Source organism: Stegastes partitus, unplaced genomic scaffold (assembly GCF_000690725.1).
Source record: "Stegastes partitus isolate 25-593 unplaced genomic scaffold, Stegastes_partitus-1.0.2 Scaffold124, whole genome shotgun sequence".
Taxonomy (NCBI): domain Eukaryota; kingdom Metazoa; phylum Chordata; class Actinopteri; family Pomacentridae; genus Stegastes; species Stegastes partitus.
In genome coordinates, this window is record NW_007577855.1 from 809,253 (window position 1) to 835,219 (window position 25,967).

At 42.2% G+C, this 25,967-nt stretch overlaps 1 protein-coding gene across 1 annotated transcript in view; it reads left to right on the forward strand.

Moving 5' to 3' along the window:
* The window catches only part of LOC103354903 (alpha-1,6-mannosylglycoprotein 6-beta-N-acetylglucosaminyltransferase B-like), a 126,652-nt gene that overhangs the window by 27,436 nt on the left and 73,249 nt on the right, over positions 1 to 25,967 (forward strand). Inside the window, exon 3 of the mRNA XM_008278498.1 lies at positions 17,241 to 17,391. Within this exon, the coding sequence (XP_008276720.1) occupies positions 17,241 to 17,391 (151 nt within the window). The remainder of the gene's footprint in view (positions 1 to 17,240; positions 17,392 to 25,967) is intronic.

Here is a 25,967-nt window from a genome sequence, read left to right on the forward strand (position 1 = left end):
TTTGCAACCAACACAAGACCATTATCACCACTGACGTCCATGTCCAAGTGCAACAACACAACCTACTGTATGTGAAGCCAGCTAATAATATCAGTAGTCCAGCTGTATGAAGATCAGCTCATTGTCTGTTTTGCAGCCTTATTTCACAAAGCTCTCCACAGCGTCTAAAAATCAGCCTAACGTTTACCCAGTCTCTTGATTGGTTACTCTCTTGTTTTCTGTTCTTTGTTTCCATCAAGGTTTTCTTCACCTCTGCCATGATACTGAGAATATCATGATGGCTTCTTCTTATAGCTAGCAAAGCTCCATAGTTGGTGATGTATCTCGTATTGTGGTAAAATGTTATCAGGAAATTGTACCTGCTTAGGCTTGGCTGAAACTACAGAAGTTTTAAAAATCATAAATGATTTTGAAATCAGGTTGAATCACACACATAAGGGGAAACATCATACATGTTTTTCTCCTGAATTTCATACATGCACACACAACAAGATTTTGAAAATAATGATGCGTCACACACTTCAGGACTACTGTGTGGTTGCATGATGTCGCTGTAACAAGCTATAGAGTCCTAACGTGCTTTTATTGTGAATGATAAGTGAAACTAATGAAGCCAGTATCTTTCAAAGTTTGTCTTTTTCGTACAAAATCCATCTTTGTGTCATCGTCCCTCGTCCAAAAAAGAAACGCTAAATACAATAATGCGTTGGCGATAATGCTGAATACACAAATTAACTCCAGACAAGTTTAAATATATATTTTGCACTGAATAGGAAAGCTTATTTTATCCCCTTTCTGTTCCACTTGAGCCGTGTTGGGATGGGATCTTTCAATATGAAAAGAAGGAATGATTACAGCAAGCAGACTCTCTTCAAATGTACACAGAAGCTGATGTTTTAAAATGAGTCAGACAATAAAAACCTGCTGCATCTTTTAGCTGATATTGTCACTACACACGATACTTTACTCTTGCATCATATGCAGTCATACGAATGCAATCGCTATGACGTCAGAAAGGTGAATTTTTCTTATCACTATTGATTCTCTATCTCAAGCTTAGTGAATGTTCAGGTGATCCAGTGAAGCTACCACACCCACCTTTGTTATTTCCTTTCTTCTCGCTCATCTTTCCAGGAAATTCCTCAATACGACCTCATGCCTGTGGTCTACTCCTACACACACACACACACACACACATCTGTGAGCATGCCGTAGCCACATTTGCCCACTCAGTCACACAGAATAGTGAAAAGGTCATGTCACACATATTTACCATCTAAACTCCTGTGCACCCCACCATCTAACGCGCACACACGCATACGCTCGCAGGCCTTTTAAACTCAACTTCTCGATCTGTGGCGGTCTCGGAGTACAACAGAATGCTCTGTCACACTAACATAAATTGATGTGGTTGTGGTGAAAGCAGCCCCTGCAGCTGTATGTCTTTCTGCTCCCAACAGCAGAGCTGAAAAAGTGAAAGTCAACAGAGAAACGCTTTCTGAGAGAGCGTGACTTCAGTCGGCGCTGGAAATGGTAATGAGGGTCACGGCTTGTGTCTGTCAAGCTTGTCGGGATAATGCATGAAGACGAGTGCGCTTGTATTTTCTCGTACAGTCCAGACTGTAATTATTTGGACAGATACAGTTTTTTTTCTTTCCTTATTCAGGCTCTGTGCTTCAGGTCGTATGCCACACTCGTGTACTGTATTCTTAATTGTAAAACTTCCCTGATACAATGCGCCTGGTACAACTTTGTGACGACGTTACATTAACCTCACGTTGGTTGAGCAGGTAGGCAGAGCAGGAAGAAATGTCAGCGCTCGTGTATATTTTAGGAATAGCAGTGGCAGCAGAAATGAAGCAGATGCACTGTCGAGAGGAGGAGAGGAAACACAAACAAAACTCATAAAACAACCGCAGAAGTGGGAGAAAATGTCCAGAGACAACCCACAGGCAGCAACAATAACAGAACCTCTTGCCGACTACATTGCTCTCGATAACCGGTTATTGCCACATGTTGATGACAATACAGGAGTTCTCCACCTTCTCATCATCTCCAAGCTCAAGTGTGAGGTTTATAGCTGTGGTAATGTTGCAGAACTGCTTGTTGCAGGATGTTTGGGTCAACTTCATCACTGATATCTGGACCAGTGTCTCACATCAGCAGTGGCCAGTGAGTCTGTGATGTTTATGGAAAGAAAATACTGAATTATTATGAAGCACTTGTATTTTTTTTTGAACTTAGTATCAGGAAGTATCTCAAAGTAGAACTATTAGTATCTCTTAAAAATCTATAGTATCAGTTGGGGATGTCCGATAAGATCATTATCGGCCCGATATTGGCATAAAAATGTAATATCTGTCAATATCGTTATTTTTGCCTATAATGAAAACTGATAAAATAATGCCTGGATTTACTGATAACGACGTCAAACTGCGTCTTGAAGCGTGTAAACAAGTGTGGCTGCAGCGACAAACATATGTCGGTATCAGTATCGGTTGATATCAGGTCGGAAATTGAGAGTTGGACAATATCGGCATATTGGCAAAAAAGCCAATATCGGACATCCCTAATATCATTGTATTTCTGTTCCAGCACTTTTAAGCTGAAGTGAGACAAAATATTGCCTTGCATTACAAACGCTAAGTGTGTTTATGTCTTATGTGTGACAATGAAATCCTTTCCATGGGGAAGAAAAGCTCCTTGCTAACGCACAGCCAGTCAAGAGTCTTGTCAACAATCGAGGTAGGCAATCAGCAAAACAATCTGGTGAGCTTCAGAAAATAGAAAAGACCAGGTTTCAGTTTGCATCCACACAGAGAACAAAGTTCTGTTCTGCTTTATTTGAAGTGGTGAGCATAGGGCTGACACGATACCCGTCATAAACATGAAGGAGCCTTTATGAATGTCTGACTATTGTCATTAGGTGTCAGTTGTGTCATTTTGAATTCAAAGTTAAAAATAGTTTGAGAGGTCTTTGACAACTTGACGTTAACTAAAGGTTAGAGATTTATGAGTCGGCTTTAATGACTAATGCTTAATGACAAATTGTACAACCGCAGCCGAGGTCAAGGGAAATATTCATGACACATGCGATGACAATGCCGCTGACATAACCAACCACATCTGACAGCTTAATGCAACGCAATGTTACATAAACAGCTTCTCTGACAATTAGGGTATGTCAAGTTTACCACATGTTTGTGTTGTCTTGGCTAGTGTTACGCTGTCAAACAGAGTCGACTCTGCATTAACAACATTTGCCATAATTGACCAGAACGACAGTGACAGCAGTCATAAAGACGCTTTCATGTTCATGACACGTGTCACGTCACGGTTGCGACGCTTGTTGTGTCAGTTGTGCAAACACCCCTCCAAGTAAAACTCTTTGGACTAATACACTAGCTTCTATCACGTTGACGGTGTTCTCATCCACCCAAAGCGACTCATCTGTTAACCCCGCTGCTTCTGCTACGGCTTGGACCCTGTTGATGATTTCTCTGCAAGATGAATGCGGAGTTACACGGGAGCATTTTGTGGGCTCTGACTCAGCCAAATGCACCAGAAGTCACCGGAGGACATTTCATCATTCAGCAGGACAGTCGCCCCCCCAAAACATACCGCTAAAGCAACCGGAGAGCTTTTCAGGGCAAAGAGGTAGAATATCCTTGACCGGTCGAGCAGATCACCAGATGTTAATCCGACTGAGCTGCATTCCAGCCCAGAGTAAAGGCAGAGAAAACCCCACAACAAGCAATAGCTGTCTGCAGTGAAGGCCTCAGAGAGGACGATAGAAAGTGTTCATCCTTTCACACAGCGTTTATCCGTCTAATTTCTTTTAAACCAGTAAAAATCACAAGACAGTCTGTGTTAAAAAGGCGATACATCTCCCACACGCTTCTTTCAGTATTGACGTAAAACTACTCAAATTAAAGCTGGCACTTTAATGCAGTATCCATTACTGTATTTTAAATCGAATGTGCCGAAGCGCGGACCATGAAGAGCGAAGAAGAAATGTGCAGCGGTCCGAATACCTCTGGTTTGTGTGTCGGCAATCACGGCTTCAGTTCGACAGGAAAAAACACTGCATTCCTCATGTGTGATTCGAAGAAGAACAATACCATCTGATGAAGAACGCCGTTGTTTTGTATTCCTTTTGAAATGGTGGTGTGAAGGCGCAATCGCTATCAACCCGTCTCATCAAGAAACAAACACATCCGTACACAATGACACGCCGTGCTTGTCAACAGATTACCCTTTCATGCCGCATACGTGCATACAATTTGGTTCTCCATTCAAATATTGGTTTTTATTTGTCCGTCTCAAGTGGTTCGTTTGAATCCGAGTGCGTCTGGAGCTCAGTCATGCCGGTTTTTCATCCTATGTCATCATCTATGATAAATCAAGATGACAGAGAGGGAAAGAGCGCAAACTAAAAAAGATATGAGGAAGAATAAGACATAAAAAGAGATGCTGCAAAAAGGGAAGATGGGTGGGAAATACTAACACAAGAGACAGATCTTGTCCACTTTAAATGTGACATCTTCCAAACAAAACAACAACAAACAAAAAGTGCAAATCAAATAAAAACAACAGCTTACAGGAGGCGCTGGAAAGAAATGTGTAAGGAGGGGGACGAGGATGAGGCTGGAACTGTAGCTGAACTGCTGAGACACAAAGAGCTAGATTGCAGAGAGTCTTTCATCCCCTCCTTGATCACTTTAAAACCGAGCAATACTCAAAAGCGAAATGACAGAAACTGCCAGCGTTAATAGTCATCGTGGCTGTCTTTCCGTCTTTGTGTCTTTTAATATCCTCTCATCTATCCCATCTCCCTTCATGAAATCCAATTTGCCTTGACATCGCTGGATAAATGGTGAGAAAATGTCAAAACCAAATGAACAATAAATATTTCAAGAGGGGGAATTAAGATGGAGCATTTTTTCTTTTTTTTTTTCTTTCACTATTGCCAACTGGTTCTATTCTATTAAGATCTATTCTCTTCTGTTCTGTAGGGTACAAAATAGCTTATTGATCATCCCATCATTTCTGGTCTTACATCTTATTAAATTGTCTTTTTAGATCATTGGTATTCATTGTGTTTACTTTATTGCCAGTGCAATATTTCACTTCCTTCATGCTTCATTTGCTGCATTTTCATTTGGCTAAGCCTTGCTCCCACCCAATACTTCATTCCCATTGTGCCACTAAACAAAAACAAACCAAAATAAAAAAAAAAAAAACACTTCCCACTCTTTCCTGCCTGCACTCAGTCCTGGCGTTCTTTAGCTAATGAACAGTACATCTCCTGCACCATAATAATTAAACTGCATGTAATTTGTAGTAATTGAATGTGGGTGTGGAGCCGAGCAGAGGAGATGTGCTCGAGATTGGTGTGGTGGCGGAGCATCAGGCGCAAATCTGTCTGCGCGTCCGACTGTCCGTCCGCTGAGGGATGAGAGAGAGGAGTTTTATTGGTGTTGTTTTCCTTCTCCGACTGCGAGGGAGAGGGAGGGTGAAGTTTAAGGAGAGGGGGAGAGAATGAAGAATGAAATTACAGGGTAAGAACAGGGCACGAAGAGGAGGTGGAGGAGAAAAAGCTGATGGTGAAGATAATAGAGAAGAAGAAAGAGGAAAAAGTTATGAAGGAGGAAGATCAAGTAGGAGGATGAGGGAGGAAAGAGAGGAGTTTGTGCAAGTAAACATGCCTCATAGTGTAAATTATTATGAGTGTATATTAGAGCTGCATGATATTAGGAAAAAAACCCGTCATTGCAGTGTTTTGTTTTTGTTTAATTTATACTTTAATGCAAAGACATAGCTCAGTAAATAACCCACAGGTGTCTGCATCCTTTACAGCACTGTCTGTAGTTATACAGGCCTCAACCAGCCAAAGGTTCTCCCATCCCCGCTGCAATGTCCTCACTTGTACGATCATCCAGGAGAAATCTCACAAACATCAACTTTCAGCTCCTCTTTGATAAAGTGGACGGTAATACTTATGTAGGGCTCCATTATCTGTCTGGTTTAGCTGCATAATGGTCCACTTGTACACCTCTGGGATGGCAACTTGAGAAAAGTGTGTAGGTGTGTTTAACCCCCTGAATCTCCAGCAGTTTTGTGGCTTTTTTTTTTCCTGTCACATTTTTCACGGCCGCATAAATTTCCTGTCTATGGCGACAGCGCAGTCATGGCTAGAAGTAAAGAGAACGTAACCCATCATAGAACACTCTTTTAAATATGTGGACATTTAAAATTTAAACTCTGGGGTGTTGTTGGTGGATATAAGGGAACTTTTTTTTTTCTTTTCTGACTTTTTATTTAAAAAAATTTCAGATTCAGGCTGAAAATCAGGGTCAAAGCAGTTTCCACATACGTTTCCTCGCCCACCGAAAAAAAAAAAAAATCTAAATAATATGTGGCTAAATGATTGTAAAAAAAAAAACGCATATAAGGATGAAGGAACATTTATTTCCAAATCACCAACCAGACTTACGCAATTTATGACACTTGTGTCAAAATATCACTCTGGCTCACTCGTGATTGGTCAGAGGCCATTGTGACTTCGCTGATTGGCTGGATGAAGTCATGTGATGCTGCTCCCTGCCATTTTTAAAGCCTGCAGACGTTACCATATATATGGTTCCTTGCCTGATAAATGGTTAAGAGTGTCTTCTGTGCAATATGGCACAGTTGCAATGCTGTAAATAATAAGAAATTTGAAATTCTTTGATGACTTATTTAACAAAAAAAATGTGATTAACTTGTACATTTTTTTCCAAGTGTGGCAGGTGTTACCTACACTCAAAAAAAGAAAAGAAAAGTAGTGACTCTACATACTATAGATATTTTACTATTCATATTCTGATGTGGGGCTGCAAGGTGGTTCACACTTCGCGTCCCGGTGAGGACTCCTGGGATCTTTCTGCGTGGAGTTTGCATGTTCTCCCCGTGCAGCGTGGGTTCTCTCTGGGTTCTCCAGCTTCCTCCCACACAGTCCAAAAACACGTTGAGGTTAATTGGTGATTCTAAATTGTTCGTAGGTGTGAATGTGAGTGTGCTTGGTTGTCTGTCTCTAAGTGTAGCCCTGTGATAGATTGGTGACCTGTCCAGGGTGTCCCCAAAATCAGCTGGAATAGGCTCCAGCCCCCTGCGACCCTAGAGAGGGTTGAATGGTGTATAGATAATGGATGGATGGATATTCTGATTTGTTTCTGTACTTGGCTCCTCTCTGCTCTGTGCAAACACAGCCTGCAGTTCAGCCCAGTTCAGCCAAAAAGTCTCTGAATTTACTTTTTGGCAACATTTCAGATGTGATATGTAGGATAAAGTGATTTGGATGAAATGTCACAATTTTAAGCTTTGACTTGGTTAACAGCAAAAAAAAGAAAAAAAAAAGGAAGCCTTTTAAACCCGCCAGCAGGTTTTGGGGTTCAGAGGGTTAATCGGTGTCGTGTCTTTCTTGAGGTTGAAAAGTTATTGCATCAGTGATCTCTCATGTGGTGTAACACTGGCAGAGGCGTCCACACTTTATATATATTTTTCCTTCTTCTGGATGACATTCATATCTAGTTTAGCACCAGTCACGCAGGGATTTGCGGCGCCGATTTAAACGCTCAGACAGATCAGTCGTGTTTCCTTGTGCGGTGACAACAATTGCAAGATGCTGCCAAGTCTGCCCTTAACCTGAGGTGTCCAGACAGACTGCGGTGATGATGTCATCTTGAGACAAATCCTGGAGGTGACAGTGAATAATTGGAAACAACAGGAAGGACACCGTGACAGCACCCATGGTGATATTTGAATGTGGCTGCATTTTCTGAGTCACAGCTGGAAGCCCTGCATTCAAATTATACTCAGTGGGAAGGACTATTTCAAACAAAACACTTAAGAGCCCGCTACGTTATTAAGCGCTGATGGAGCCGCTGTATAATAATTAATTCAAATCTTTAATGCTCTTTAAGATATTGGTTTTAGGGCGTGAAACACATTTTGTTTCAAGGTGGATTTTTCTTGTTTGGCTTTCAGCGTTTGTCTGCCATTCTGCGTGGGTGTGTGTCTGTGTGTCTGTGTGTGTGTGTGTGACAAAATGACATCGGTCTCCAGTTAATTTAGCTGTGTCAACTCCTATCCAGCAGGCCCTTCTGTCAGCATTCATCAGCCCACAAATGGTTTTCTTCTCATGAATATGCAAACACAACCCCCCCCCCAGCCAATCAAAACACCATCCTGTTCTGGCACACATTATAGTTTGTGTGTGTGTTTGTGTGAACTCACGTATGAGTAAGTCACTCATCGTGTGTTTTATGTTGCAAACACAGTGTTGCATGTCTGGTACATTTTATGCACACACACACACACTTACAAATGATTGGCTGACTCACCGCAGGAAGGAATATAGTTCAGAACTGTCTCGCAAACCCACCACATATCAAATGATACTTCCCTTCAAGACAGTTTCATTTTCAAAGACAGAGCTCCGTCGTGCTTGAGATGTCGAGACGGAGACGTTTTGAAAGTGCCATAACTCCACCTCGGGTCAACACTCGTTCGTCACTTCTTTCGGCTTCAGTTTTTCTGCATCTCTTAGTTTTTCAAAAATGCCGTTTTAATGGGATCGTGCTGTTTCATTAGTAGACTGTCAGTGTTAATTGTTCAGTACACTTGGGATCTATTAATCCAAATCTTGCACGCCGTTCTGTTAGGGTGGTTATTTTGCCTTTATAATTTGAGCACTTTGAATTTCGTTTAATTCAATTTGGGGGGGAAAAAAAAATAAAAAAATCAGAGAAATCCATCTCCTCGCTGTGTTGCGGGGTGCACTCTCTATGACCTCCGTCCTTTTTGCAAACATAAACACACACACATACTCACACAGGCTGCCAGAGCACCTTGGGGCACAATCACAGTCTTTTAATGGAAGGAGTCCTGCTGCTTTAAAACCTTTTTTTTCCCCTCCATTTCTTTTCCTTTTTTCCCCGCTCAGCATTCAACTATAATAGAGGAATCCATTGTGTGTCACCCTGCCCTGGTCAGAGTACTTGCTTTAGGGCCCCATTTAAAAAAAAATCTTTTTTTGGCAAACCAACGCAAGCAGTGCTCCAAAAAATTTGGTAATTTCCTGATCTTGAAATTTACTGTGGTGCACAGGTGGAATGAGAGACACAGACATGTGGGTGGTCCATCCAAATGAGGCACCGCAACACCAGGTGTTGGTATTTTGGTGCAAAGTGGGATTTTTATGTTGCACATGCAATAAACATCTCAGTAGGAACATCAATCTGCTGCCATGTTGGGGAGCAAAATTAAGTATTAAGAACAAATGCACCACAATAATAGAATAGTGTTAAGGTTTCAGTCTGGGTGGGATCCAAAAATGCAACAGAGGGGTTAGGTTTAAAGCAAAAAGGATTTACTGATGGCTGCGGGGGAAACAGTGGACACTGGGAAGCATGTGAGGGTTGTTGAGTGAGGGGCGGTTTCCAACAGAGCTGCTGTGGCTGGAGCTTGGCTGCAGAGGGCTGGGTCCGGGAGGCGTCACTCCGACGGGGAGGCTCTGATATAAACGCAGACGAAAGCACAATTAGAACAAAACGAGACTTCTCTTAGCAGACAACTGGCTGGCCTGTTACCACTCGGAGGAGGAACAATCCACTGGCGCTGGAGCACAGGTGGAGGCGGGCTTTATCCAGCGCCGGTTAACGATGAGGTGCGGCGGAGAGTGAGTGCGTCCTCTCCAGTCCAACAGCCCCGCCCAGCCTGAAACGACTTGCAGCCTGCAACACACAAGCATGTGCACTGTCACACACTTATCAGAAAACACACAAAAACTCGGATCACCGCAAGTAGTGCCTTAAATGTAAATAAACTGTGACAATGTTGTAAGTGTTGAATGTCAGTGAATCAGTCTGAGCTGCTCAAACTACAACCTGGCAGAAGTGATTCTTACAGAATCTGTTATGCACAGATGCTTTATACTCCACGGAAAGCTTGTCCTTCACTTCATTAAATCCCTGCTGCCGTCTTAAGGCAGCTGGACACATATGTTGACAAATGTGTTCCCTCCGGTTGGAGAAGCGCCGCACGGCCACCCATTGTGTTTTCCTTCATTAAAGCCCGTGCAGCTAACAGACGGCTACGACGTAACTCCGTTCGGTCGTGTATGAATCACGCCGGTACGTTATGACTCATTTTTCTGAGAGGTGCCGGATTACAGAAGCTCATCAGTCCTGTGTGTGTCTGCCTTCGTTACAGCTTTATTCTTAGTCAAAGTGTCTTTTCAGGTTTTAATCTTTAAATGCATCGCGATGGAAACACTGTCGAATTTGGTCGTACTCTGTGACCATTTATGTTGTTGAATACAGTAGAAATAAATCAATGCAGTTATGTGATTAGCCTCCATGAATGGAGCCATAATAGGGCAAAAGGCAGAGCATTCCTTGGACAGGTCACCGGTCCATCAAAGGCAGACCAACAATACACACTCACACCTATGACCAATTAAGAGCCACCAGTTACCCCACAATGCATGGACTGTGGGAGGAAGCACATGAAGAGAACCCATTCAGGCAGAGGGAGAACATACAAACTCCAGCCAAGCAGGAGGAGATTCAAAGCCAGTGAGGCGACAGTGCGAACCACTGCACCACTGTGCCACCCATTTATTTCCATTATAATTGTGCAGTTAAAAGCCCACACCATCTACCTGTAGCTGCAGATTTAAGATGATGAACATTCAGATTAACACAATTTAGACAGTTTTTCCATTTGCATCGCTGTGATTGGCTGTTTCAGAATGATGATGTACCTACAGCGGGTATACCCACCAACTACCGCTTCACACTTGTTGTTGTGCTTTCCTTGATGTCTTTGGCGTGGCACCCTGCTGTGGGGTGATCCCGTCTTTGATGGGGCAATTGATACAGACAGATACCTTCTCAGCCTTGTTAAATGTAATTTTCTCTTTAAAGGTAGAGGCATAAAAAGTTTTGACGGAGGGAAGTCAAAGCTATTTCCTAGCGTGACCCTTTCTGCTACTTCTATTAACCTAAGGTCAAGCGGACAGACTGTGACCATTTTAGACGCTGTGACTATTTCATGAGCTCATTTTAAAAAAGCACATGCAGGCACATACGCTGGACATGCACCGTGTCTTATTGTGTCTGCTTTAGTATTCTGCATGGCTTCTTAGCCAAAGCCGCAACTGGGCGGCAAATTTAATTTCCAGTCACTAATGTTAATTGTCAAGATCCTTCTGCAGCCGAAGCTGAAATGGTTAGGGGCGGAAAAAAAAAAAAACCTTCAGAGCGAGCTGCACCGTATGAACTCAACACACACACACATGCACACAGACAGTACACATACACAAAAAGTCTCCTCTCAGTTTTCAGTAGTCCATTTAGAGACACTAACAAGAATTCTGTTTCTGCTTCACGCATTTCAGTCCTCAGGAGAAATGTGATGTGCCGTGACACTAAATATTCAGCCCAATATGGTGGCTAAAGCAGGGCACTGTGTGTGTTTCTGTGTGTGTGTCTGTGAGTGAGTGTGTGTGTGTGTGTTAGCTGATTTATTCCGCCCATGCCAGTGGGGGAATTCAAACATGGCGTGAAATAGTATGCCACGAGCTTGGTTCTGTTAGCTCTCTGCTTTTACTCTCATTGAATCTTAAGTCTGCATTTATCTCACACAAACAGGTAGTCACTTAGACGGTGCTGTCCTAGATTCACCGCCGAAATTCTCAAATCCACTTTTGTTTGATCTCCTGAGATAAGTTATTCCTTCATGTATATTAAATAACTGGGAGCACAAGCTTGATTAAAGCAAACATTTGATTATTTGGTGTCTTCTACACTTTTTCTACCCAATTTTTTTTATTTTTTTTTTAATCTCCCATGTTAACATTTCCACGGTATTAAAGATGTCATTACCGCATAATTGGAACTGCGGGGCAGTGACACATCAATCAGCTTTTACCAAATAAATTCATGCATCGATCAAGAGGCAATTTCAGCATGTTGTCTTTCATTAGCAAATCAGTGGCACACAATAGCTATTATAACTGGCACAATTCACAAATACAATTAACTCGCTGCGACACGCTGCGCCTTCGATCGCTCCGTTTCGTGATGCGTTTGAACAGATGCTGTTGCTAAAAATTTAAGAAGCTAAATTTGGTGTTTTTTGGATTGAGACACAATGTGCAGCAGTTTGAATAACTTACTCAGTAGGAAGTACTGGAATATCCATCAGGCATACTCAGGAAGATTCATGTGTTATAACTAATGGATACTTTCACCTCAGTACAGATTCCTATATGGGGAATTGGTGACTACTGGGCCTTTAATCTTCCTTCTCTTATTTTCTTTTACATCTTGATTCCCTGCTGCTGTTATCAGTTTTTTTCTGCAGGTGCTCTTGTGCCTGTTTTTGACTCCGCTGCCCTTCGAGATGGAGTAAGTGAAACCATCAGAATCTCTGGTGTAATGTTTCTGCTGCTGCTCCCCTCCTTTACATACAGTAGCAGTGATTACACTGTCCTTCACTTGCACAGATATTACACCACTGAGATTTAAATGAGGCTTCCTCTGGTGAGCAGATACGGCCAGTAATTTCTGTCTAATGGTGTAATTTACTGTAAGAGCTACGGGGATTTGGTTATTTGTCCTTTCAGTTGCTTTTTTGAACGACATTTGGTTCCTGCTGTCAAAATGGTTAAAAAGATGTTTCCGGTGAGACTTTTATCAATATACAAAGTGAAGTTTGAACAGGGATCAGATTTTCCGCTGCGGGCTTATTTTATTACCGATGGTCGTTTGTCATCCAGTGGGAGTGCACCTTCTGTGACTACACTCTGACACTACACTTTGTCATGCAACAGACACACAGAGAACAATTAGCCCCCTGACTTGAATTGACATTTAATGCATTAGACCACGGACACATGTGAAAGATGTATTCATTAACTCTTTGGATCTTTTATACCTTAAGGCTGTGTTAAATAATTCCTATGCTCTCCTTGTGCTGCATTGCTGAACATCCCGGCAATGTGTGGCTCTTATCTGACAGCCAAGGTATTGTAATGTAACCAAATGTTTTCATCTAATTTTTACATACCGTCACACAGTAATTCATTAGCAGCCAAGAACAAAGGGAACGATCCGTTTTAAACTAGTTCCAAATCGAGCTTTGTTTTGGCAAACAAATGCTGAAAGTGTGTGTGGGTTCAGTCAGAAGGATTTTTCAGAAGCTTTGCCAATAGCACAGTTTCTGAGAGAAAGAATATACAAGGACTCATTTGTTTAACCCTTATCATACATTATCACTTCCTCAGCATAACCGCTCCCTGCATTTGCTTGACCCTTAACTTAGATGTTATCCATTATCAGCCAATCGCAGAGATGTCACCAGAGTGACCCACCGGCAAACTCGGATACAGCAATCTATCATAGGCAAAGGACATGACACTGTCAGTCTCAGATGAATACATCTGTCACTGTGGTGATAACTCACTGAACTTAAGATTCCTCCTGCCGCTGGTAGGAATTGAGACAGACAATGACCTTGCACCGGAGCTGTTAGGCACCGGAGCCCATTGGCTGTAATTGCTTGTCAAGCGACAGACGTGGAGTTTGACAGAGTGCTCGGACAGCGTAATCCAGGTGTTTGCAGCATCAATATGTGGCCCTCTAAACATTCTGATGGCAGGCCGGAGGAACACACGCTCACCTTCGTGTCCCTTATGTAACAAGCTGCATCCTGTAAGACTGCATCACGTGTGATGAGTCACATCAGGACACTGTGGTGGAAACATCTGTTAAATAAAGCACAAAATCAAACGCTTGTCTTGCTGTAAGTTTAATTCGTCGTCTGCTTGATGGATTCTCACCCAATCAAACGAGTGAGCTGAGTCGAGCGAGCCGAGGAAGAAGTGAAACAGTCTTTTATACAGCAGACAGGTTGAAGGTTAGTAGGGCATCCTGTGTTCGGAGACGCTGCACAGACTCTCTGTCTCTTTCTAAATGTTACATATTCTTTCACAGGTGAAAGAATTCATCTCTGCGGCGCCTCTTTGCTTTGTGTTACATAGCAGTAGCTGCAATATGCTGATTTATTCTATGCATTTGTTACAATTGCACCTTATGTCATGGCGCATGAACAGAAAACACGCTGAATTCATTTTCCAAACAAAAACTATCACGCATTGCCTCCCCTCTGAATCTGCAAATGATTATATTTTATTTATACTTTGCATTTTCTGCCACCTGTTTGATCTGTGCTTGTCTCCTTATTGCACCCAATGGTATATCCATTAACATATTATTGAAGATGTCACCTGGTTGCAGCCACAAAAGATTCCAGCACATAGATGCCTCATAAAACCATTGTTGTTGGTTTGTATGTGGATAAAAACAAAATCATTTCACTTTCATTCCCAATTTTTTTCCATCTTCTAAGCATTTCGAGGCTACAGCCGTCGCCATCTTTGTGTATGGTTGCCATAGTTACATGTGTCATTCTCATCCGTGGCAAGGTTAAAGGAAGAAGCCTCTGTGTCTTTGTTCACACGTCGTGTCCCTTGGCTCTGCGGCAGTGCAACAGATGGACTCTCAGCAAATCCAGTTAATCATTTCCAGACTCTGGTTGATTGAAGACAACCGCTCCGATTTAGAAGGTGATTCACTCGCTAAAATATTGATTCGGTTAGTTTGGGAAGAGCGTCCAAATCGTTGGACAAACATTAGCACTGTTTTGTTTCTCAGGTGAACGGAGGCAGCTGTGGAGGGAACAATAATCTGACTACTGATGGAAACATGAAGGAACTGACTGACATGTTGATGCTACAGCTACACGACCTGTGGGATGTTCACTTAAATGTATTTAAAAATCAGCCTTTTAGTGTTTTTATGACTGTCTGTTAGTCGTCATGTGGAGGCTGCTGCATGTTTATAGTTGTCATTAGAATTTGTAGACGAGTACAGTTCACACATCTGTTTCTTCCAAGAGCTACTAGCACATCACAACAGACACATAATAATACTGATTGCAAAGTGCTCAGTGTTATAGGTAGTCATCTTCTGGCCAAGATGTATTGTTGGGAAGCAGAGGAAGCTTTCACCAACCAGGAGCCATCACGTGTGCTCCCACAAATGCACGGAGGTCACTGACTAGAACTCAATATTAAACCAAGTGATTTGCGAATTCGCAGTCGCTAACATTAATTCCGACTTTTATCTTTCTTTCCTTGGAATCGTCGCAGCACTTCCCCTCTTACAGTATTCGATTCTCCGGTTTTAACTCTTTTCAGACGCTTAAAAATGATGACTTAGACACATATAGGGGAGATTAATTCTGCGGAGACATTAAACCAGAAAGCTTTCCATCTGCGTCTCGAGCTTTCAGTCACCTTCAGTTCTGGGACTTTACGGCTGCATTCACAGACACTGTGACCCTGACGGTGTCGGTGTAATTATCCTAATGAGGTCTGGTACACCTTTTATGCAGTCGGAGTGTATTCTACCTCTCTCTTCACTGCCTCTGTGTGTGTGTGTGTCATGACTCACTTTTCGACCGTGATGGCCGACGTATTCATCTTTTTTCTACACACACAGCTACATGTGCGGCCCCTCCTTTGCTGTGCTAGGTGAAAGAAATACATTTCTCCTCACACGGACTGAGAAAAAGAAAGAGAGAGAGAGAGAGGGAGACTCGGAGCGGCGGCATAATTAGTTCTTGGCTTTTCATAACTCTCGGTCTTGGTGGAAGTCTCATTCTCATATCATCATATCAAAGGGTATCAAAGGATATAAAGATAAATCCACAGTCAGACATCAGACTCCAGAGTGTCTGGGTGTCTGGCCTGAACAAAACCCAGTGTATGACAAGAGATCAGAAGACAGCGCCGGGCGATGTGCCCTGCTGTTGGCAGAGGAGAGGAGATCAAGCTGCAGATATACAGGTTAAAGACAGAGATAATCAAGCTGCTGGCTTTTAGACTTTAGGATGAGGAATTACACGCAAGTTAGGAGAAGCTACTTTCATAGAGATTGGTACGTGGTGTTAGGCTTTCTGTGGATGCCAAGTAAAAGTTGACAATTCATGTATAAATATTTAACACAGGGGCTGCAAGGTGGTGCAGTTGGTAGCATTGTTGCCTCGCAGCAAGAAGGTCGCCGGTTCGCGTCCCGGTGGGGGCACCGGAATCTTTCTGCGTGGAGTTTGCATGTTCTCCCCGTGCAGCGTGGGTTCTCTCCGGGTTCTCTGGCTTCCTCCCACACAGTCCAAAAACATGTTGAGGTTAACTGGTGATTCTAAATTGTCCGTAGGTGTGAATGTGAGTGTGCTTGGTTGTCTGTCTCTAAGTGTAGCCCTGTGATAGACTGGTGACCTGTCCAGGGTGTCCCCTGCCTTCAGTCAGCTGGGATAGACTCCAGCCCCCCATGACCCTACTGAGGATTAAGCGGTGTATAGATAATGGATGGATGGATATGTAACACAGGAGCATGTTTATACATATTATTAGTCTTCTTCTTATAGTTTCACTTAAATGAATGCATCATCCTGTTTGTCATTCAGGACTCAAGCTTGCTTTTGTTTAAAAACACACACAATCTTTTTTTTTTTTTACATTTTAATTACATGAATTAGAGAACACTGCATGCTGACAGCCCCATACATTAACTAACGGCAATAATGGGAAAACTGAATTAATCAGTGAGGTGGCATCATAAACTGAAACACACCGTAATTAATGATGACACGCAGCGAAAGATCAAACTTTTGCCACTCCACTTTTCTCGAGATAGAACATGTTTGGATTTTAGTCTCAAGTTTTGATTTACGTCTTCCCGCTGGAGTATTGGCCGCGGCAAAGAGTCGGTAAACTAGATGGTGATGTATAGCAGCTCTACCTAGAAGCCAAAGCATTACTACATAAGAAGTTTTTCTTGCAAAGTTTATGTGATATGATATAAGTGCTATTCATTAAATGTTTTCTTACTATTTGTGGACTTTTGCATTGTTTGGCACGCAGCAGAAGGGACTTTGCTTCAGATCTTCATTGTTGTGAAGTGCATACAGACAGTTGTCCAAAACGGAAAAACACAGTCAATTACAGTATGGTGAACCGGGAGAGCTGCAGACGTTGTGATTAATGCTGTGGTGCAAGTTTCACGTGTACTCGCTTGTCCAGCTTTCCAATCATCTCCTGTCTCCTCTTCTACTTGTGTCTCTCCGCTCAGTGCTGGGAGGTGTGGAGTCTCGCGGTGTGCTGAGGAAGATCAGTGACATGTTGGAAGTGATTCTGAAGAGGATGGACAGTCTGTCCAAACTCGACAACACCTCCACCACCGACGCGAGGCGCCTGGATGAGCTCAGCTCTGCCATCAACAGGTACGCTGAGTTGTTCCCTCGTTTCCTTGGATGTCAGTGTTAACTGGTTCGTTTAATCAATACGTCCTGCGTTGGACTAATTATTAGAGATGCAAAATAAAAATTGATTTGTTTTCAAAATAAAAGTCACTCAGGTTTGGGATCTTATTTACTGTTGTTTTGCAGATTGCAGCTGCAAAAATATAGAGTGACAGTTATTGGACAACCGTTGAAATTATTAGCAAAGTTTAAAATTAGTAAATGCAAAGCAGCTACTTTTACCATCAACCATAGCTTATCTTCATAAGGCAGTTTGCTTCAAAATAATGTCACCATACATAATTTATTTCTCTTTTTTCCTGGTTAAACCCAATATTATAATAATCAAAAGATGTTTAAGTGCATTATTTATATTCAATTAATGCAGTACAGTCTGGTTAATAAGCCTATAACAGTGTAAGGATTGCTCGTCCCCTTTTGAATGGATAAAAGACATAATTAGTGCATTGCTCACACAGACTGATGAATTGCTAATTAACCTTTTAATGATCAGAAGTGCTTCAGCTCAGGTGTGTATAAATAGAGAGCAGCTGGTAGACCTTTGTGCGATTACTTATCCGTCGCGGCAGATAGACTTGAAACACTGTAATGGCGCCATTATATTTAGGATGTGTTCCTCATTGTCATTCATACTGTACTTCACCTCTCTATCTCCTCTACAGTCCGACTTCTATCTTACTCCTTGCCGTATTATATTTCGCTCTCATCTTCACTTCCTCTTTCTTTTTTTCCTCTCCTCTTATGGTCGCTTGTGGAAATTGCTGCCTATTACCTCAAAATCACTGCCGCAAACAGACACGTCTCGTATGACCTTGCTGCTACAGCTTTTATCAAACTGCTCCTCTCTTTTTCCCCCCGTTAGCACCAAAACATCCAATTTGTCTTTTTCCATCTAGCGTTCCTTTCATTTTAACTTTCATTTTCAAACGGCCTGACTAAACTCGGCAGGAGTGATGTGATAGGCGCTGACAGAAATCCCCTCACTTCCTCAAACCTTGTTAAACGATCCCGGATAAGCGCTCAGGTTCAGATCTGCGCAGAGGCACGAGAGCGGAAGGATGGAACGATTAATACGGTCTGACGTCGGTGTTAACTGCAATCAATGTCTAGTAATGGGCTGTTTAATGTGGAGGAAGCCGTTCTACTCTGAGGCCATTACTGAGAAGTGCCCTGCTAAGGGTGTAACTGTCTATTGTCAGGGACTCCAGCTAGGACGGCGCAGCCACGCGCTATTGTTCCGAACGGGGTTGCTTTGCAAGGTGCTTGATAGAAACGACCAGAATATAATTAGTTTTAAACATGAGCTGAAATCAGTGTTGTGTGACTATCTGTTCTAAACATGGTTGGTCCCCAGAGAGCAGGGAATGTTCCCACAACATTGGTTAATAAAAAAAAAGTTGTATCCAATGTTCAAGGACAGTTTTAAGCATATTTATTATTCCCCACAAATGTTCCCATGAAGTTAAAAGTTTTTTAGCAGCAAAATTCAGAGGATGTTTGGACGGTATGTTCAGATCACATGGCAAAGGAGGAACGTTCTCAAAGCAACATAAAAAAAAATGTTTTCCAGATGTTAGAGGCCTCAGATGATTTTTGTATAAAGATCTTGTCATGTGATATATGAACAAAGGTGGATCATTCTTCCTACAATGTTCTGGGAACATTTGCGGGATTATGTTGAGGCAAAACATTATGTTCTCCTAATGTTCCATGATAACAAAAGAAAGAATGTTCTCAAATCAATCTTGTTGGTGACACACGTTGTAGAACGTTCTTCTGTAAAACATGTCGGCAAGTATAAGGAAGAATGTTCTCAAATCAACGCTTAGATAATGTTTTCAATGTGTTATTGAGATCTCAGATGGTAAAATGCTCTTTAAGACATTCTTGTAATGTTCTAACAAAGGTGGAACATTCTTCCTACAATGTTCTGGGGACATTTTAGAGATGCTGTTGAGGCAAAACATTACGTTCTCCTAATGTTCCATGATAACAAAAGAGAGAATGTTCTCAAATCAACACTCAGAAAATGTTTTCAAGATGGTGTCCTGACCTCAGATGACAGATTTTTTAATGCAGAACAGTTTGCAACGTTTCTGTAATGTAATATATTAAAGGTAGAACGTTTGTTGTTGACACACATTGTAGAACGTTCTAGTATAAAACATTTTTACAATGTTCTATTCCAGCATTTCTTTTGGTTGGTGTGTCGCTTTCCACTTTTTAAGAGGGGACGTAACATAGCAAAGAAAGAATATTTTCCAACAACATTCAGAAAATGTTTTCCAAACGTATCAAGGCCTCAGATGACAGGAGAACACAGAACGTTTCCTGTTATGTAATATATTAAAGGTAGAACATTTAGCATGTTGGTGAGGGAGCACGTTTTAGAACGTTCTTCTATAAAACATTTCCCCAGTGATAACAAAGAAAGACCATTCTGAAATGAACACTCAGAAAATGTTTTTAAGATGTTATCAAGAGTTCAGATGACAGAACGTTCTTTGTAAGATGTTCATCTGATGTGATATATTAAACAAGGTGGAACATCCATCCATCCATTATCTATACACCGCTTAATCCTCACTAGGGTCGCGGGGGGGCTGAAGTCTATCCCTGGACAGGTCACCAGTCTATCAGTCTATAGAAAGATCTCGGGTGTCCTCACCGGGATGCAAACTGGTGACCTTCTAGCTGCAACGATGCTAGCCATCGAACCAGCTTGCAGCCCTTCACAATAACATAATAAGAATATTTCCAGGGTAATAATACAGTGTTTCTTTAACAAGCGACACTTAATGACTATTATTTGAACATCCTTGTCATTTGCGTCGTCTAAAAATACCCTCACATGTTGTGGCAAGATCACATTGTGTGGAACCGGAGATAGAGATGCAAAGGATCTCCATGGTTACGACTTGCAAGTGTTTCAGCCTTTTGAACAGTCGAGATGCCAATTGGCAGTTTTTGTATTAGCCTAACTTGTTAATTTTCACATTCTCCGAATAGCTCTGTATGTTAAATTAGCAGAGTGGGTCTTCTGGGGGTAAAATACATGAGTTATGATCAGAATAGGTTTGAATCGGGGTGCCTGAGTGGCACAGGGGGAAAAAAACACTGCAGAGAGCCAGGCGTAGTCCCCAGCAGCAGTGGTTTTGGCTTGGCTAGGTGCCTCCATCGCACACAACTGGCATTCAGACTATTATCTCCGTTTCTAGCAGGGAGTCCGATGCTGATTTAGTTACTTAAAAGCTGTTGTTCAATTACACATAATGCTTGCGATTCTATCTACATCCTGTATTTATTACCCCTAATGAAAATAGCGCAGACTGCTTAATACAGTACGTGAATGCAATACAAAAGAGACATTTTTATTGTATTCTGCCTTGTTATTTGGGAAATATAACAGTCTGTGCAATCTGTTATCAGATGGTAGAATCACTCCAACAAATTAATCTGAAACTTTTGCAGAGAAAAGCTTGAGTCTAGTCCGAGGCGATCGCTGTGGGTTTGCTTTGTTAACTTTCTGATTCAGAGTTTTTTTTTCCCCATTAGGAGAAAAAAATAAAATAAAACCTGCATTTTAGGGCTTGTCTAAAATTCTATTAGTGCGTATTGGCGTAAGGCCTACGATGCTGTCACAAGCAGTAAAAATCAAACTCCTAACAGAGATTTTAAAAAAATCTAAGAAATGATTCCAGCTCATAGTCTGGTGTATAAACTTCTTCCACAGGCAGTGCACCTTACTTTGTTTAATTCTTAGACTAGTTCTCCTTGAGAAATAGTTGCCTTTGATGGCAGTGTTCTGTGAACAATATGAAGTCAAACTCATAACACGCTGGGGAAAAAAAATAAATAAAAAAATCCATTTTATTTTGTTCTGACTACAGCGTTGTTTGGTTTGGACTGAATAGATCCTTGAAGCGAAGCGGCTATAATAGCTGGAATGAAAGTTCTGATTCGGCGAGCGGAATGAAAGGATATCGACTGAAGGAAATTGTGGTGGGCTCATGGAGACGCGTGCGCACAAACGCAGACGCTCACTTGTCTTCTTGACGGAGGATAATGTGTGTTTAAGACGTGATTTAACCGTCGGCGTGTCATCGTATCATGTGTGTGTTGGTTCATTCGAGGTAACGCTTGTTAAAGCCGGTCAGCAGGACTCGGCGGAGCTCGTGGCCTGCAGGATGAACCACATGCACACACATATGAACAGACACACTGACTGTCACTGACTTAAGTCTCTTTTCAGTCCAGTGGTTTTTATTCTATCACTCGTTTCCCCTCTCCTGCTGCCCCCGTCTGCCTTTTTTTTTTCTCCCTACCTTTACTATCTCCACCCCTCCTTTCTCTCTTCATGTCCCTTTTATTTAGACTTTTAGACTCTTTCTCTTCCTCTTGCACATAGTGAAAGAGTGTGTGTGAGAAAGGTGTTTGGCTATGAGTGACGTGGTAAAGTGTGATTTTTGCCAGCGGGGGAGACGAGCAAATGGGAAGAGAGAGCTTTACAAAAACATATATCCTAAATCCAGGCCAGTCAGGCACAAATTTACAGAAGGACACACACACACACTCACACACACACTCACACACTGGGCGGCAGTTTCATCTCTGTGTGAGCTTCATTGGGGCTGACACACTCCCATGTAGCAGAGAATGGGACTTGATGTCTGAGGCCCCAGCCTGCGATTCGCCCACGGGGCAGCCACTCGTTAGAGCAGAAAACGGAGGGGAAATAACAAGGGAGGGAGGCAGAGGGACAGCAAAGCGCCCGAGAAAATGAGTGGGGAGGGTGAGGAGGTGAGGAGGCGAGGAGGGAGGGGAGAAAAAAAAGGATGCAGAGTTGATTCACTCCGTTTTACTGTGCAGTGGATAAGAGTGGGAGATTGGTAAGTCTACCCTGAGGCGTACGCTCTCTGAAGATCAGTGCTCTGGCTTGGCTTTACCTATTTCTCCTCCCTTAAGCACCCATCTAAGCTCCGTCAGTAACAACACTTATCCCTGGGGCCTCCTCTCCACAGCACTGAAGTCAATGTCATAGCTTTGCTGGAAGTAGTCGGCCAAGGCAAGACGTTGAATCATATTTTAGTTCTTTTATTAATTCTTTTTCCGGATTCATATTCCGAGGGTAACAATACCAGCATCGGTTTGGGTGATTGCGACTGTTTTCAAAGTGCACGATAAAGTAAAGACGGAGGAAAATCATGACTAATTTCTCTGCTTTCCTTTATGGTGCTTTTAGTAAATTTGACACTGTGTTTATTAGTGTCCTAAAAGTTGCCGTCTACGGTTTGATGGATTTGATTGAATTCATGGTAATCCTGGTGGGGAGTCATACCCCACAAGTTCTACTCATGTTTTATGGAAGGCATTTCAATCCAATGTTCAAAGAACTTTTTAAAGATATTTATCATTTCGAATAATGTCCCGATGAGGTCAACCCTTTGTGGGGCAAGTGACCATATTTGGTAACTTCCTTGGATGTTCAGTATGTCCACCCTGTGCCTCTCCTTGAGATTGAAGGGTCATGTGCACTTTGATTTAGTTTTTACATTAGTTTTTCTGCTAGATGTGTATATTCTTGTATATATTTATCTTATCTTATTTTTTTTGATAGTGCCAATATCACTACCTTACAAAAAATGCCACTAAACAAATGCTCCAGGCACTTTATTAACGCGTTGTTACTGGTTTGCACTGAACTCCACTCTGATTTATTTTTTGAGATTAGTGCCAAAACCACCAGCCCAAGAAAAATGTTACCAAATGAACTTGCCAAGCACTTTATAAATACTTTGTTACTGGTTGTGTACGTACCATTACCTTAAACTAAAATATTTCTAAATAAATCCACCCATCCATTATCTGTACACCGCTAAATCCTCACTAGGGTCATGGGGGCCAGAGTCTATCCCAGCTGACTCAGGGTGAAGGCAGGGGACACCCTGGACAGGTCACCAGTCTATCACAGGGCTACACTTAGAGACAGACAACCAAGCACACTCACATTCACACCTACGGACAATTTAGAATCACCGATTAACCTCAACATGTTTTTGGACTGTGGGAGGAAGCTGGACCCACGCTGCACGGGGAGAACATGCAAACTCCACGCATAAAGATCCTCACCGGGACGTGAACCAGCGACCTTCTAGCTGCGAGGTGCTAACCACCTTGCAGCCCTTGATATCTTGAAATATCCTTCAAAAACACACTAGGGTTGGATTTTTAATGTTCCAAGTATTTCAAGGAGTGGCCCCTAAAAGGTTACAAGTGAACTATGACAGAACGTTTAACTTTTAGGGGATGCTGTCGGAATACGTTGCATGATAACGGAAAAATAACCAACATTCAGTAAATGTTGGTTATTTTTCTGAATGAACCTTCAATAACAACACGCTTGTTACTGAAGGCTGTTGTGAGGATGTTGCTGTTCTTCAATAAAACGTTCCACAACGTTACAAGATCGCAAAAATACGGACGTTCTCAATGCAACATTTTGAAACTGTTAAAAGAGCATTGCCATTAGGAAGAACATTCTGTGAAAGAAATTACTACTTTCAGCTGAAAACATTACTAGAACTTTGCTTAACTTCCTTGTTTTTAGAGCAAAAATAGAAAAAGAACATCTAGTTGAGTTGAGTTGATGTTTTTGTTCACAACAATAAAAGCATGAACATTTCATACAGACACATTTCTGGTTCTAGCTTGTATTTCTACATGAACGTACATGAAAAGGTGAGCTTGTTTATCATCTCGTGTGTATGTGTGAAAATAAGCGGCAGAAGAATTGTTTTAACACCCTCGTCACGAGTTGGAATGAGTAAGCCTGCACACAAACAAACCAACACAGAAGCCCACATGTTGACACCTTGCTACTCGTATCTAGCTTTGGTTGATGGGATGCTGCCAGAGCTGTCCTCTTCCCTTAAGAGGATGAACTCATTAGACGGAGAGGTGAGGGAGATAGAAATAAGAGCACCAACACACAGTTTTATTTGTCTCCTTAGAACGTCTCCGTCTAGTTAACATTGATTTTCTCTTCTTCTTCTTCTACTTGGCATCCGTCTGTGGGTTTTCCTCTCGCCGTTTTCTTCTGCCCCGACGCTTTTCCTCCCCGTTTTGTCTTCTCTTTGCTCTTCCTCGCTTCTGTTTTGTTCCCCTCATTTGTAAAAGGGCCAACCGTCTGCGTTCATCAAACGGGAGGAGGCTTCATTGCGAGGAGCGCGCCATCAAATATGTATATCCTTGTATTTCTTTGATCGTAATCATCGTTTAATGTTTCAGGCAAGCTGTGTTGTTGGCTTCCACACGAAAGCACGGAGGAGCTCTTGATTTTATCCTCTGTTTTCCTTAATGCAAAGGTCCCCCCGGTGCTCTTGGTCTGTTTGCCGTGGATGGTTGATGTCCTTCCCTTTATTTTCTGCCAGTTTTTATTCCAGTTTTTCTTTAACTCTCCCAATGTATGTTTCTCTTTGGCTCCATTTTTTTTTTCTTTTGTTGCCCAATTTGGACCTTGTTGTGCCGTCTCCTTCTGTTAATCTTTCATCCGTTTCTCAGCCTCTCGTCTTTCATGACCGTCTTATTTCTCCTTCCTCGTGCGTTCATCTCCAGGGATGAGTTCTCATTGTAGCAGACGTTAGAGGTGGTTTTGGGAAGAGAACTTTTACAGGTTACCCAGTTTAGCAAGCCAAGGTTTCGTCCTTCATTCCAAACACAGTGCAGCTTCGGTAAGATGGGCGCCATGGCGGCTGTAACCCTCTGCAGCTGGAAACTGTTCCTGAAACGCTCCATGTAATAATATTAATGTTTTAATGGATTTTTATAGCCTAATATAATGCTGGCTCTCATTATAAGACAATAAAAGGTAATAAGTTTTACTAATGCGTACGCTGTAGTTGCCTCACTTCCGTGGAATGGAGGAGTGAAATTCTAATTAGTTTTGTCGTGTGCCTTTATTGAGATAACTCCCTTTCAGGGTGCTTTCACACCCAGTGTGTTTGGAAAGGTTTAGTTACACAGTGAAGGCGTTTTCTTTTCTTTCTTTCTTTCTTTCTTTCTTGGATGGCTGTTAGCAGGTGTGAGGAATGTCATTTGGGGTATGAAAAAAATGGCAATGATGACAATTATGTTTCAAGTCAATTTTCAAGGCGACTGGGGTGCAGAAAGCATGACTGAAAAAACAAATGATTCTATAATGGCCTGGACAGACACAACCATGTGCTTCTACCTCAATGAGGACAAGGAAGGAGTCTGATGCTATGGTCCTCTACCAGAAAGCACTGGACAGCCATCGTCAAGGGAAAAAGAGAGTCCTAAGTGAAGATGTGTGCTGGGATCTTGTTGGGAGTGAGGGCATGATGGAGATTGACAGGCAGATTGGTGCCATGTCAGCTGTGGTGTAGATGGATGGATGGCTGGCTGGCTGGCTGGCTGGCTGGCTGGATGGATGGATGGATGGATGGACGGACGGACGGACGGACGGACGAACGGATGGATGGCTTTTCTTGCCATCATCCATTAATCTAACCGCCAAA